Source organism: Aedes albopictus, chromosome 2 (assembly GCF_035046485.1).
Source record: "Aedes albopictus strain Foshan chromosome 2, AalbF5, whole genome shotgun sequence".
Taxonomy (NCBI): Eukaryota; Metazoa; Arthropoda; class Insecta; order Diptera; family Culicidae; genus Aedes; species Aedes albopictus.
Genome location: NC_085137.1, coordinates 449,893,182 through 449,905,213, shown reverse-complemented (window position 1 = coordinate 449,905,213; position 12,032 = coordinate 449,893,182). Strand labels below are relative to the sequence as shown.

At 39.4% G+C, this 12,032-nt stretch overlaps 2 protein-coding genes across 8 annotated transcripts in view; both read right to left on the bottom strand.

Moving 5' to 3' along the window:
• LOC134288589 (uncharacterized protein DDB_G0283357-like) overlaps positions 1-12,032 on the bottom strand; it is a 498,750-nt gene that overhangs the window by 186,700 nt on the left and 300,018 nt on the right. The gene's annotated exons all lie outside the window — the stretch shown is intronic.
• Positions 10,213-12,032, bottom strand: part of LOC109419671 (carbonic anhydrase 1) — a 111,928-nt gene continuing 110,108 nt past the window's right edge. For all 7 annotated transcript variants that reach the window (XM_062853872.1, XM_029870060.2, XM_062853873.1 and 4 more), the window contains exon 7: positions 10,213-11,013. In XM_062853872.1, coding sequence (XP_062709856.1) covers positions 10,696-11,013 — 318 coding nt within the window. In that variant the 3' untranslated portion in view covers positions 10,213-10,695. The remainder of the gene's footprint in view (positions 11,014-12,032) is intronic.

Sequence of the window (12,032 nt, the reverse complement as noted above, 5' to 3'; positions counted from 1 at the left end):
GGTGTGGACGATAGTTGATTCTCTCATCAGCGCTGATGTTGCTCGTGGTTCATTCGCTTTCTCTAAATCCCGTCTTCCATCTGCACTTCGCCGTAGATGTGTTGCATACCATTTGAAATCTCCAAGGGCGCGTTTGTCCTCTGCACGTAGAGTCCATGCTTCGTGCCCATAGAGAACTACCGGTCTAATCAGCGTTTTGTAGATAGTTAACTTTGTGTTACGGCGAACTTCGTTCGATCGTAGAGTTCTGCGGCATTCAAATTAAGCTCGATTTCCTGCCAAAATGCGCCTAAGAATTTCTCTGCTGGTGTCATTGTCGATGGTTACCAGTGAGCCCAAGTAGACGAATTTTTCAATCGCCTCGATTTCATCACCGTCGATAAAAATTTGGGGTGGCGGACGTGGTAATTCCTCCTCAGCCGGGGCCCGTAGCGTAGTGGCTACACGTTCACTTCATAAGTGGATGGTCATGGGTTCGATCCCAGTCCCGGCACATGCAATTTTTCGTCAGGTGCTCTTCCCCCCGAGAGCGGCTGACATCTGATCCTCATCTGAGCATATGCTCTAACGGACCCGGAAACTTGGATATCGGCTAACGGCAACTCATAATGGACCCCCAATCGGACTGGAAATGGAACAAGAGCCACACAGCAACATCGTGTGCTCATCATTCTACCATGGACAGGGTAGAGAAGTGACAGCAGCGCAAAAGGCTACCAGTTTGAATTAGAATTAATGGAATAAGAATAGAATACATTTAGGCGCTGTACAATGTGTAAGTGCAGCTGCCAATTGGAATCGCTCACGCAGTGCCCTAGTGGACAATAGAGCTGTAAATTAGGTTAAGTGATTGAAGAATAAAAAATTCCTCCTTAGAGCCCTTCACCTTCATGTATTTTGTCTACGACACATTAATGGCTAATCCGATTCACTTGGCTTCATTCTTGAGTCGGATGTACGTTTCCGGCTTCGCCTCAAATTTGCGAGCTATAATATCAATATCATCAGCGAAACCAAGCAACTGAACGGACTTCGAGAAAATCGATCCACTCGTGTTTATCCCCGCTCTCCTAATTACACTCTCTAAAGCAATGTTGAACAGCAAGCACGGAAGACCATCACCTTGCCGTAACCCTCCGTGAGATTCGAAGGGACTCGAGAGTGTCCCTGATACTCGAACTACGCACATCACTCGATCCATCGTCGCCTTGATCAATCGTATCAGTTTATCCTGGAATCCGTATTCGTGCATAATCTGCCATAGCTGTTTTCGATCGATTGTATCATATGCCGATTTGAAATCTATGAACAAGTGATATGTGGGCACGTTTTATTCGCGGCATTTCTGCAACACCTGGCGGATGGCGAACGTCTGGTCCGTTGTAGCGCGTTCACCCATAAATCCAGCCTGATATTGCCCCACGAACTCTCTTGCAATCGGTGATAGACGGCGGCATAAAATTTGAGAGAGTTTCTTGTAGGCAGCGCTCAGTATTGTGATCGCGCGGTACACAGTTAGAAAAAAATCACCGACTTCGGTAATGTTTTACCGAAATCTCAACCGTTAAGTTTATTTTACAGGAAAAAAATGGTAAAGGTAGCAACTTCTACCGAAGTTTGTTAGAGTTTGACAGATAAACGATAACATTTTACCGAAATTTGTTATTTTTTTACAGAATTTCGTTAAAAATCCATTACCGAACGCTCAGCGGTTGAGATTTCGGTAAAAATTACCGAATGCGATTAGCTGTGTAGTTCCCGCAATCCAACTTGTCGCCCTTTTGTAGATGGGACACACGATACCTTCCATCCATTCCTCCGGTAATACTTCCTCCTCCTAAATCTTGGTAACGACATAGTGTAGTGCTCTCACCAGTGCTTCCCCACCTTATTTTAGGTTATTAATCTGCTACAGCGGCTTTGTAGTTTTACAACCGGCCAACCTCCTCCTCAATCTCTTGGAGGTTAGGTGCTGGAAATCTTTCGTCCTGTGCTCGTACTGCTAGATCCGTTACCAGGCCACCTTCGGTACTTGCAACGTCACCATTGAGGTGTACATCATAATGCTGCCGCCACCTCTCGACCACCTTACACTCGCTCGAGAGAAGAATCCCGTGATTGTCTCGGCACATGTCAGCTTGTGACACAAAACCTCTGCCCGAGCGATTCAGCTTCTCGTAGAACTTCCGTGTGTCCTTTGCACGGTACAGCTCTTCCATCGCCTCACGATCACGTTCTTCCGGCTGGCGCTTCTTCCTCCGGAAGACTATCATTCGATCCACCAGAATATTGTAAAGGTTTGGGATGATGAAAAAATGCCTACCAGCTGGTTGGATGTCCTGATATTATGTCGAATTTACAAGAAAAAGCACAGGCTAGTGTCTGCCAATTACAGAGGAAATACCCGGTTAAATTCGGCATATAAGGTACTGTCCCGCAAATACCGGGCTGGTTGTCGTGAGGGACTGATCATTTTTTTAACCTACGGATGACCCTAAAAAAAATTTGGGAATACAACTTACAGACTCGCCATTCGTTCATTATTTTTAAAGCAGCGTATGATTAGGTGAAATGAGGGGGGGGGGGGTCACATCGAGTGGAGGAATTTTATGCTTCTCTGAAGAGAAAGACAGCGAGGATAGGCTTAACGATTAACTCTACCAAGAAAAAGTACATGATAGCAAGTAGAGGCAGCGTGGTATTAGGGGCTGTCCATAAACCACGTGGTCATTTTTTGGGACTTTTCAAACCCCCCCCGCGTGGTCATTAGTCCATACAAATTTTTTTATTTGTCCATACAAAATGGTCATTGGCCGAACCCCCCCTTATGACCACGTGGTTTATGGACAGCCCCTTAGTGCTAAGGTAGTGATCGATGGTGTTTGAAGTTGTTGAAGTTATGTTGATCTTGGAATACTTGTGACATCCCAAGTAACATTTTAAGTTTTGTTCGGCTCTACAAGAGATCTTCATGACTAATTTTATAAAACTTGCAATAAAACTGAATCATACATCAAAACCTCTTGATAACCTCTTTAAGAGTATCTTCCGGCTAAGTGGACCACTCTCGGAGAGGTTTTGCAAACCGCATTAAGAGTATCAATAAACCCGTTTTAAAACCTAGTTGAAATATTTCCCATTCTCGATTGTTGTTGTTTTTTTTCAACAAAAACTATGACAGCTCAAGATGCAGAGAAGCTTCTCCGATGGCACGTAAAGTTCAGGAGGATACATCATTCGTAAGTAGAAAGCGATTACTTCAAAGTAGTATTTTAGTAGTTATTGTGCTGGTAGGCTTATGCGCATTCGAATTTACCGTGAATATTGGGGTTGCAGAATCATAAAATTAATGCGCTTCGAAAATAGTGAATATTATCATCTTGGAATGAAATAAATCAATTTGTGAATTTAGTAAAACTATCCCGAATCACAAGAAAACTCAGCACAGAGAGTTTATTTATGTGAGCATGTTATGAAAATGGTTGCAAACTATCAATTCATTGCTAATTTAAGCAAAATTAACTATTTTTCATTCACGTAAGCTAATTCTTCAATATGGAGACGACCATAATCAGCGAAAATAAAACGAAAGCAAGTTTACTTTTATGATGACCGCAATAAACCTAGCAGTGTCGTAGTTTCTGCTTTTCCACCAACAGATGTCGTTACTAATCGAACGGACCGCCATCTCTTGAGAGTTTTAACAGTTTTATTGCGGTAATAATGATTGCCAGAAGGTTTACATATCGGAAAGTTTTGTTTACTATTAAAATCTGTCTTTATGGATATCTTCAAGTATACTATAAAACATTTTATTAATGGTTTTCATAAAAGCAGTCATAAAACTGTGAGTTTTAATTATTGCTGTAATAAAAAAATAATAAAAATCAAACAAAACCAATCAGCGATGGAATTGTTACTTGGGATGTGACATTGACGTTTCCCGTGAAGTGAAAAGGCGTAATCGCAGCTGCAAATAGGGCCTTTTACGGATTGCGTAACCTGATTAGTTCCCGTAGTTTGCAATCGCAAACGAAATTCGTTCTATATAAGACACTGATTCTTCCGGTTGCCCTCTACGGCCACGAGGCGTGGACGTTAAAGGAGGCATTGTTGGTGTGTTCGACTGTTTTACGAAACTGTTTCGTTGTGGCTTGTCAGTCTTGACAAAAAAAGAACACTATTTATTTTACTTTGTCTGACGCTTCGGTCCGTTTGGGACCTTCTTCAGGGACTCTGGAAATGTTCATTTATTAGTTGTAACATTTTTAACATTAGAGAAAATTTTAAATTTTTACCCATAGTTACAGTGTTCTCGTCCAGTGTGGTTCTGTAGAACCTACATATAGGGCACTGCATGAAATTATCTCCTTCTCTTGCACTCTCACGGAAAATTTGTAAACAACAAGGCCAAGAAACGTCAAAACCCCATACAAAAACAGTGCAGTGCCCTATATTCCATTGCACGGTGACGTCATCAAGAAATCGCTCTCTTTCTTTCCTACGGGACAAACTCTTTGAAAAAGCGAAAGAGATAGAAGGCGCCACTTTTTGTATCTGATAACCCCCACTCAGGAAGCATTAATGATGACACATACTCCCTCCACTCTGTGCGCAAATCTAGAACGTCAATACAACCGTGCCCAAAATAGGTGTTCCTGCCCAAATGGTCCCAGACCCTACTGCCCTCTCTCCCCAGTTCTTCATATCGTAAAAAGAGCACATGGAGACACAAATCTTCGGTTGTGATATACATTGATCGTTGAACATGAATTCCTCAAGACTTGCACTGACTTCGAGATACTCTATGCCCAAGGAAATTCTTCAAGTGTTCTGATCGATTTTTTTTTATTTCAGTGACGACGAAATGCAATTCGCTGACATGTATTGGCAAATCCTCCAAAAAAAAATAAACGAAACCAATGTAATTTTACGCTGAAAGAATTCTTGAAGGGACTTCTGAAGGAGTTCCCGAAGATACTACTAGAGGAATAAGTGAATGTACTCGAGGAGGAATCCTTAAAGAAATACCTGAAGGATCTTCTGCAAGAATCCCTGAAAAATGCTCCTGTAGGAACTGCTGGGAGAATTTCTGAAGAAGTTTCTGATGAAATCCCTGGAAAAGCTCATGGAGGACTCACTGAAGGAATTAAATGAGAAACCACATAAGAAACTCATGAAGGAATCACAGAACTAATTCCTGGAGGAATCCCTGGTGGAGCTCCTAGAGGAATCACAAAATAAAGTTCATTCAGTGATTCAGATGACCTCCATGAGGAACCTCTGAAGGAACGCCTCAAAGAATACCTGTAGAAACCCCTGAAGCAATTCCTGGAGGAGTCCTTCAACAAATTTTAGAAGAATCATCACCCAAGTAGCACCTGCAACTAAAATAGAAATGATCATCGTTGCAAACATGTTGCATCTGAGTTTTCATGAAACAAACAAAATTAAAACCTATTAAAATCCTGTTGTTAATGCCAAACTGAGGTGTAACAGTTTTATAACAACTAGCCAAATGAAAACAAACGTCATCATTAGTCGAAACTTGCGAAACCAATTTGTAACTGAAGTTTAATCTGATTGTTTCAACGAATCTTAGTTACAACCGTTTACAAACCAAATCAACCAAAACATTGATTCTGATTGTTATAAACATGTTGCACCTGGAACTTATTTAGAACATAACGAAAAATTTTGACAGGAGAGGTAGAAGTTCCAAAATTTAAGGCGAAATGTTTTTGTGATCATAAAAACTAAAAAATGCACTATAAAAACCAAAATGTTTCAAAAATAACGAAATCGTGTACAAATAAAATGTAGCCTTTTCTTCATATATTTATTGACATATTCCAAATTTTATAAAATTAAAGTGGTGAAATAGAAAAAAATCTGATTGGAAGTATAATATTGACCCAATAAAAAAAATCTGCCTTATTTTCGCAGTACTGAACGATTGGTACCTACCGCTGGGAAGATTTTAATATATGGGGTTTTGAGAAATCTAACATTACGTACAAAAATATTAGGAGTTTTCAACGAAAAATTTTACAATGGGTTTACATTGTCTTTACAAAAAACGTGAAATTTTCGATACGTAATAAATGGACAGCCTCTCGTCGACGTAAATGGGAAGTACACGTTCAAGTGTCTGTGTTCGGACCGGTGGCAGAAACACTAGATTTTTTCCAGCAGCTTTTGTAGAAGCTAAAACTAATATTTATTTTATTAGAATTATGTTGCAAATGACTTACAATGTACTAACAAGAAGTAGTTTAGTTCTATCGCCTCATGCAGCGGATGATGGAATAGGTGCGTAGTCTCGTTTACCTCGTAGCCTAAGTTTCATTTGTCAAGTTTTAATTTCATGTTATGTATGTTTCAATGTTAACTATACTCACAATAGCTTTAAGATTCGTTTTAGATTCAACCACTATGCCGGGTAAGTATGAATTATATAATTTTAAGTAGATTTAAGCCTATATTTCCCAGCGACACTAGATAATGATATAAGATTTTTTTTTTATTAACAACTTTATCCTTTCTGCATGTCACTATCATTAATTTACTTACGAGAATCAAATCAATTCCAATTCAACACTGGTAAACAATCTATAAGCTTTAATTTTATACTATTATTAAGAGAAATATGTAATAAAGATTTTGGAAAAACTCGTATTTGCGACAATCTCTATCAATTTTCGCTATCTCATCCTCCTGACAGATGTACCTCATCGAAACGTCAAAGTGAATTGTCAACCAGTTTCACTTGTTAACGTTGAACTTTTCGTCATTGAAATCATCGTCATCATCAAACATTTGAAAGCAGTTTTCTCGTTCAAAACAAAAGTTTTTGCTATGAAAATATATTCACTGTACTCCACATGAGGAATATAATGCAGTGAATATATTTTCATGATCCTAGATTTGATTTGCGGCGAGAAAACTGCTTTTTATTTTCCGAAAAATGATGACGGATGCTTGAGCCTTAATTACCGGTTCGTGGTCCCTCGCCAGTGGTGCCAGCACAGTCTGCTTTTTTGGTTATTTATGTTCTGCACGGAAAATTCAAACTACCTTATTCTGGGTCGATTTTACCCTAAAATGAGTATATCTAATTGATTAGTTACCCAAAATTAGGTTGTTTTTCCTCTCTCCCCCACAGATGTTGTCGTAAATAAACAGAGATGCGTCTATCCAACGGGGGTTCGTGAGGCCGATAAGCCAATTTTGGGTAAATGCAGATTTACCCAAATTTTGGGTTGAGTGATGGGGGTCTTGGGTTGAATTTACCTACTCTTGAGTATATTTTTAGCTGGAGGTAAAGACAATTTACCTTGCGTGAGTTCAATCGATTCACTCAAATGTTGACTTTTTGGGCCGAATTATGGGATTGCGTCAAAAGAATCCAATTTTGGGTAGTTTGGCGCGTGCAGCATTAGGCCATATGAATAAAACTGAGTAAATACTCTTTACTAAGATCTGTGAAGATTCAGAGAGATTTACTCCACGGCATGACATAGATATGGCATACATATGGCCTATTGTTGTACTTTATAAATAAGGATTCCCATAGACATGATTTAGCAAATAGTATCTTTCTAAATTCTAAAATAATTGTTCAGCATTTTACGAATGCATTAAATAAGCTGCTGAAATGCACTCCGTCAAATCAATATGGCGAGTTAATTTTTACCACAAATGCCCAAATTTTCACTCGCAAAATGATAGGTATAGTGGGGCGCGTTGAGAATACGGAGCTAAAATGCGTAACTTACCGATAAATCAGGAACGGCACACAAATTGACGTTCTCGGTCAACCTTATTTGTGGTATATTTATGCACACAATTTATTAATCACATGAACGAAACTGTTGATACATTATTACTGGCAGTGACGAATGTGGTGACTAGTTGACTAGTTGCCGTATCGGTCCCCATTTTTTAAGTCTACTATAAGTTGTATCTTGGTTATAACTGGATTGCGCATTAAAACCGTTCATACCACGAATGGATGTTTTATATTGGCTCCACCTCTTGCGCTTTTTTGGTTGCAACTGGGTCGTTAATAAGACGATTGGTTCAAATGGCATAACTTTCAATATAGTTGCATACAAATTGCAGGAACTTATTAATGTCCAAGTGTGTTGCTTGGGCAGGGAATTCCAGGTAAAATCCCTCAATGAATTCAAAGGATGTATTTCTGGAGGAATTCCAAGAAAAATTTCTCAAGAAATTCATGGAAGAATCCCAGAAGGAGTCCCCGAGGGAGCTTCTGCAGAAATTCAGAAGATATTCCTGAAGGAATGCCTGGAGCAATCCTACAAAATTACCTGAATGAGTTCCTGAAGAAATCCCCCAACATTTCCAGGAAGAATTCGTGATGAAATTCTTTGAGGAACAATAATTACGACAGAAAACACTGGGGTAATCCCTGAAAAAGTTTATGAAGAAACCCATTTAGAGATGCCAGGAAAATCCCAAAAAAGAATTCTAAATAAAATACCTGAAGCTCCTTGCAATTTCAGTAGAAACCTCTTAAAGAAGTCCAGAATAAATCCCTGAAGGATTTCAAGAAAAAAATCCTGTAGCTCTTCCTGGATATATCATTGAATAAGCTCCTGGAGAAATACCTGAAACAGTACCTGAAGAAGGACATGGAACAATCCCTCAAAGAACCCCTGGCGAAATACCTCTCAAAATTCCTGAAAAATCCGTCAAAAAGGTCCTGGAGGATTCTCTGATGAAGTTCTAGGAGGAGTTCTTCTAGGAGTTCCTGAAGAAATCTCTGGAAAAGTCCCGGCCCAAGTAACATTTTGATGACCAGTTAGTCTTGCAGAGGTTTTAAGGACCGTCATAAAATCTAATATCTTTTATTTTGATTTTATGATGGTTACAAGAAGTAGAAGAAGAATAAAAAGAAGAAGAAGAAGAAGAAGAAGTTTATAAGAACATCTTCTATTTAACTAAACAATATTGCTTGGGTGGAGAAATATCTGTAGGAGCTCCTGGCGAAATCCATCTAAGAATGCCTGAAAAAAATCCTACAACGAATTTCATGAGAAAATCTTCAAAGAATTTCAGGGCATCCTTAGGAACTCCTACAAAACTTCCTTAACGAATCCACGAAAGAAATGCTGGAGGAATCCCTGATGATATTCGTGGAGGAATTGCTAAAAAAAAATGCTCTGAACAACTTTCTGATGGGATTTCTGAATGAATCTCAGGAGAATCCCCTGATGGAGCTTTAAAAAACCTGAAGCAAAATTCTGACGGAGCTTTTTAACAGACCCTGTTGATTCAAAGAGGAATCTCAGAAGGAACTACTAGAGAATGCTTGAATTAATTTCTGTAAAATCTCCTGGCGGTACTTCTGGAAGAATACCTGGATAAGTTCCTAAAAGAATTCCTGGAAGATTGGCAGATTTCTATTGGAGCAGCACCACTCGGCGAACGAGCTTTACAACAATGCAGCCAGTAAAATTGCTGAATCCCTCGCTTGGGAATAGCATTTTAGGATTGCCAGTGATGTTGCTTCGGTTCAAATTTTAAGAAACTTCTAGAATATTCCATCTTCTTTTATAAAATTTGTTCCGATAATCGGTACACTTCCAACCATGCCCGGCATAGAAATTCATCTTTCATATGGGTTCAATTTTGATCTCGCGGCTTTGACGCAATTTTGTTTTTCTCGTTGAACGATTTCTTGTTTTTCTTTTAATATCCAGATCCAAAACAAAAAGAAGGTGATGGCACTACACAAAACGCGCGGTGCGAGACAGGACACAACACTTATAGTTCATACAAAAAAATAAAAGGGGTTTTAATTTTCCGGTTTCGAGCTCGACGTTGCCCATCGACAGGGTGATGTCGGACATCGTCCTGTCGATGGGCAACGTCGAGCTCGAAACCGGTCGATTTAAAAGGTAAATTAAACCCTTTTTTAATTTTTTGTAAGAACTTTAAGTATTGTGTCCTGTCTCGCGCCGCGTGTTTTGTGTAGTGTCGAGGTTCTTACGTTAGCACAAACCTCAAGAAATTGATGTTTAAGGTGATAGCAATCAAGATAGCAACGGTTGGGTTGAGTTGCCAAATATATGAATCTACTGTTTACCGGGAAGGTAGGTTGTAATTTCCAAACCGATTTAGAAGTTAGAAGTTAAAAGTTAGAAGTTCTGAAGACTTGGGGAAGTGATAAATCAATATAGAATATTTGGGATCACAAGTCTTTTTATTTGGATTCTTCTTACATCTAGCTGCTTAGCTTCTCATGTTTTTGGTGCTGTCATTGTCTCATACGCGTAATACACTATTAGCTCACAATAAGTTAGATTTTAGTTTTAATACGTTTCACTAGTTTTAGTATCTTATGAGGCGCATTTGTCAGTAAATTTCATTGAGATTTTGTTTCTAATATTTCCGAATAAATTTGCAATGAGGACGAAATGATCTGAGTTAGTTGAATTAATCTCTCCCTGTGTTTGATTCACGCCTATTAAATAGGTGATTACATTTGAAATCTACATCGAAATACTGAATAACAGATTGGATAGTCGAGTTTTGCGAATTTGTTTACCTTCCGATGATCAACATCAGTATTTACACTCAGCTCTATAATTTCACGTCAATTTCATTTACTTTTATTCTATATAGGTAGAAACCTTGATTTGAGGAGACATTCTATCGCTCTAGCTTTCAATCGTAGGAACCTACAACCATGGCCAGGGCGGCGGCGGTGGCCAGCACCAACCAGCTGACTCCCATCGAGATCGGAGCAACGGCTCCACTGCCCTTGCCATTCTTTCTACTGCTGCTAGTGTGCTCCTTCTTCGGCTCATCGATGGCATTCTGTTCCACTTCACTTGGTGGCGGCTCCGCTCCTCCCAGGTCAACATCCTTCACAATTTCATCCGTATTGTAGAGCACCACCCGATCGCCAAGTGGCTGAATCGGACGGAAATTGTGGGTCAATGGGTGACCTTCCTCGTCGTCAAGTGCGCGGAATGCCTCAATCTGGTTGTCGTTGAACCCATGCAGCGTGGACGGGGTTTTTTATCGTCATCGGTGTGGTTCGGTTGAAAGTGAAAATGAGAAAAGGGAGAAATGTTTTAAAAAACAAGGCTTAATGGATCATATGCATTTGTAAATTACGGTGCTCTCTGCTCGTGTGATTCTTGGCGCTGTGATTTATGAGATCTGTTGTGGATGGATACGTATTTATAGTGGAAGGTTTAACGTAAGAGTGGCTCAAACAGCTTAAAAAGAGTAAGAACTATCATTTATGAATGAAACTAGGAGTTCTGAAATTTCAGTTATTTTAGGAAAAATCCCCAAAGGAGTTTCCGGAGAAATTCCTGAAAAAAAATCCAGGATTCCTGTAAATATTCCTGGAAGAATAACAGAAAAAAAATCATGGGGGAAATCCTAGAGGAATCCTTGGGATAACTTCTAGAAAAATCATCGAAGGAATTTTTATAGAAGTTGCGTAGATATTTCTGGAGTTAATTCTAGCATAAGTCATTTCAAGAATCCCAGCCTAAATTCCTGAAGCATTCACAGCAGGAATTCCTGGGGGTAAACCTTGAGGAATTTCTGGAGAAATTCGACCTGGAATTCCCTGAAGGAATAAAATCCGTAGAGAAACCCTTCCTGAAAAAAACCCTCGAAGAATTCCTGGAAATATCTGGAGTAGTTCTTTAAAGAATCTTTAGAAAAAAAAAACCTTTGGAGGAATTCGTAGAAATATCGTGAGAAGAGGCTCTGGAGAAATGACAAGAGGGATTTCTGAAGCACAGCAATAACTGCTCCAGGAATCCCAGTAGAAACTCCTGAATCAATCCCAGAAGGAATTCACGGAGTAACTGACAGATAAATCCCTCGGGAAAACCCTTAAGAAATCCCTGGATCCCTAACGAATTACTTTCCGACAAACTTTTATCAGGGCATGCTTTTTTGAAGTTCCGATGTACTCAAAAAGCACAATATGGAATTGATACACCTCTCTATTTCAATGCACTTCGCTGACATTTTGA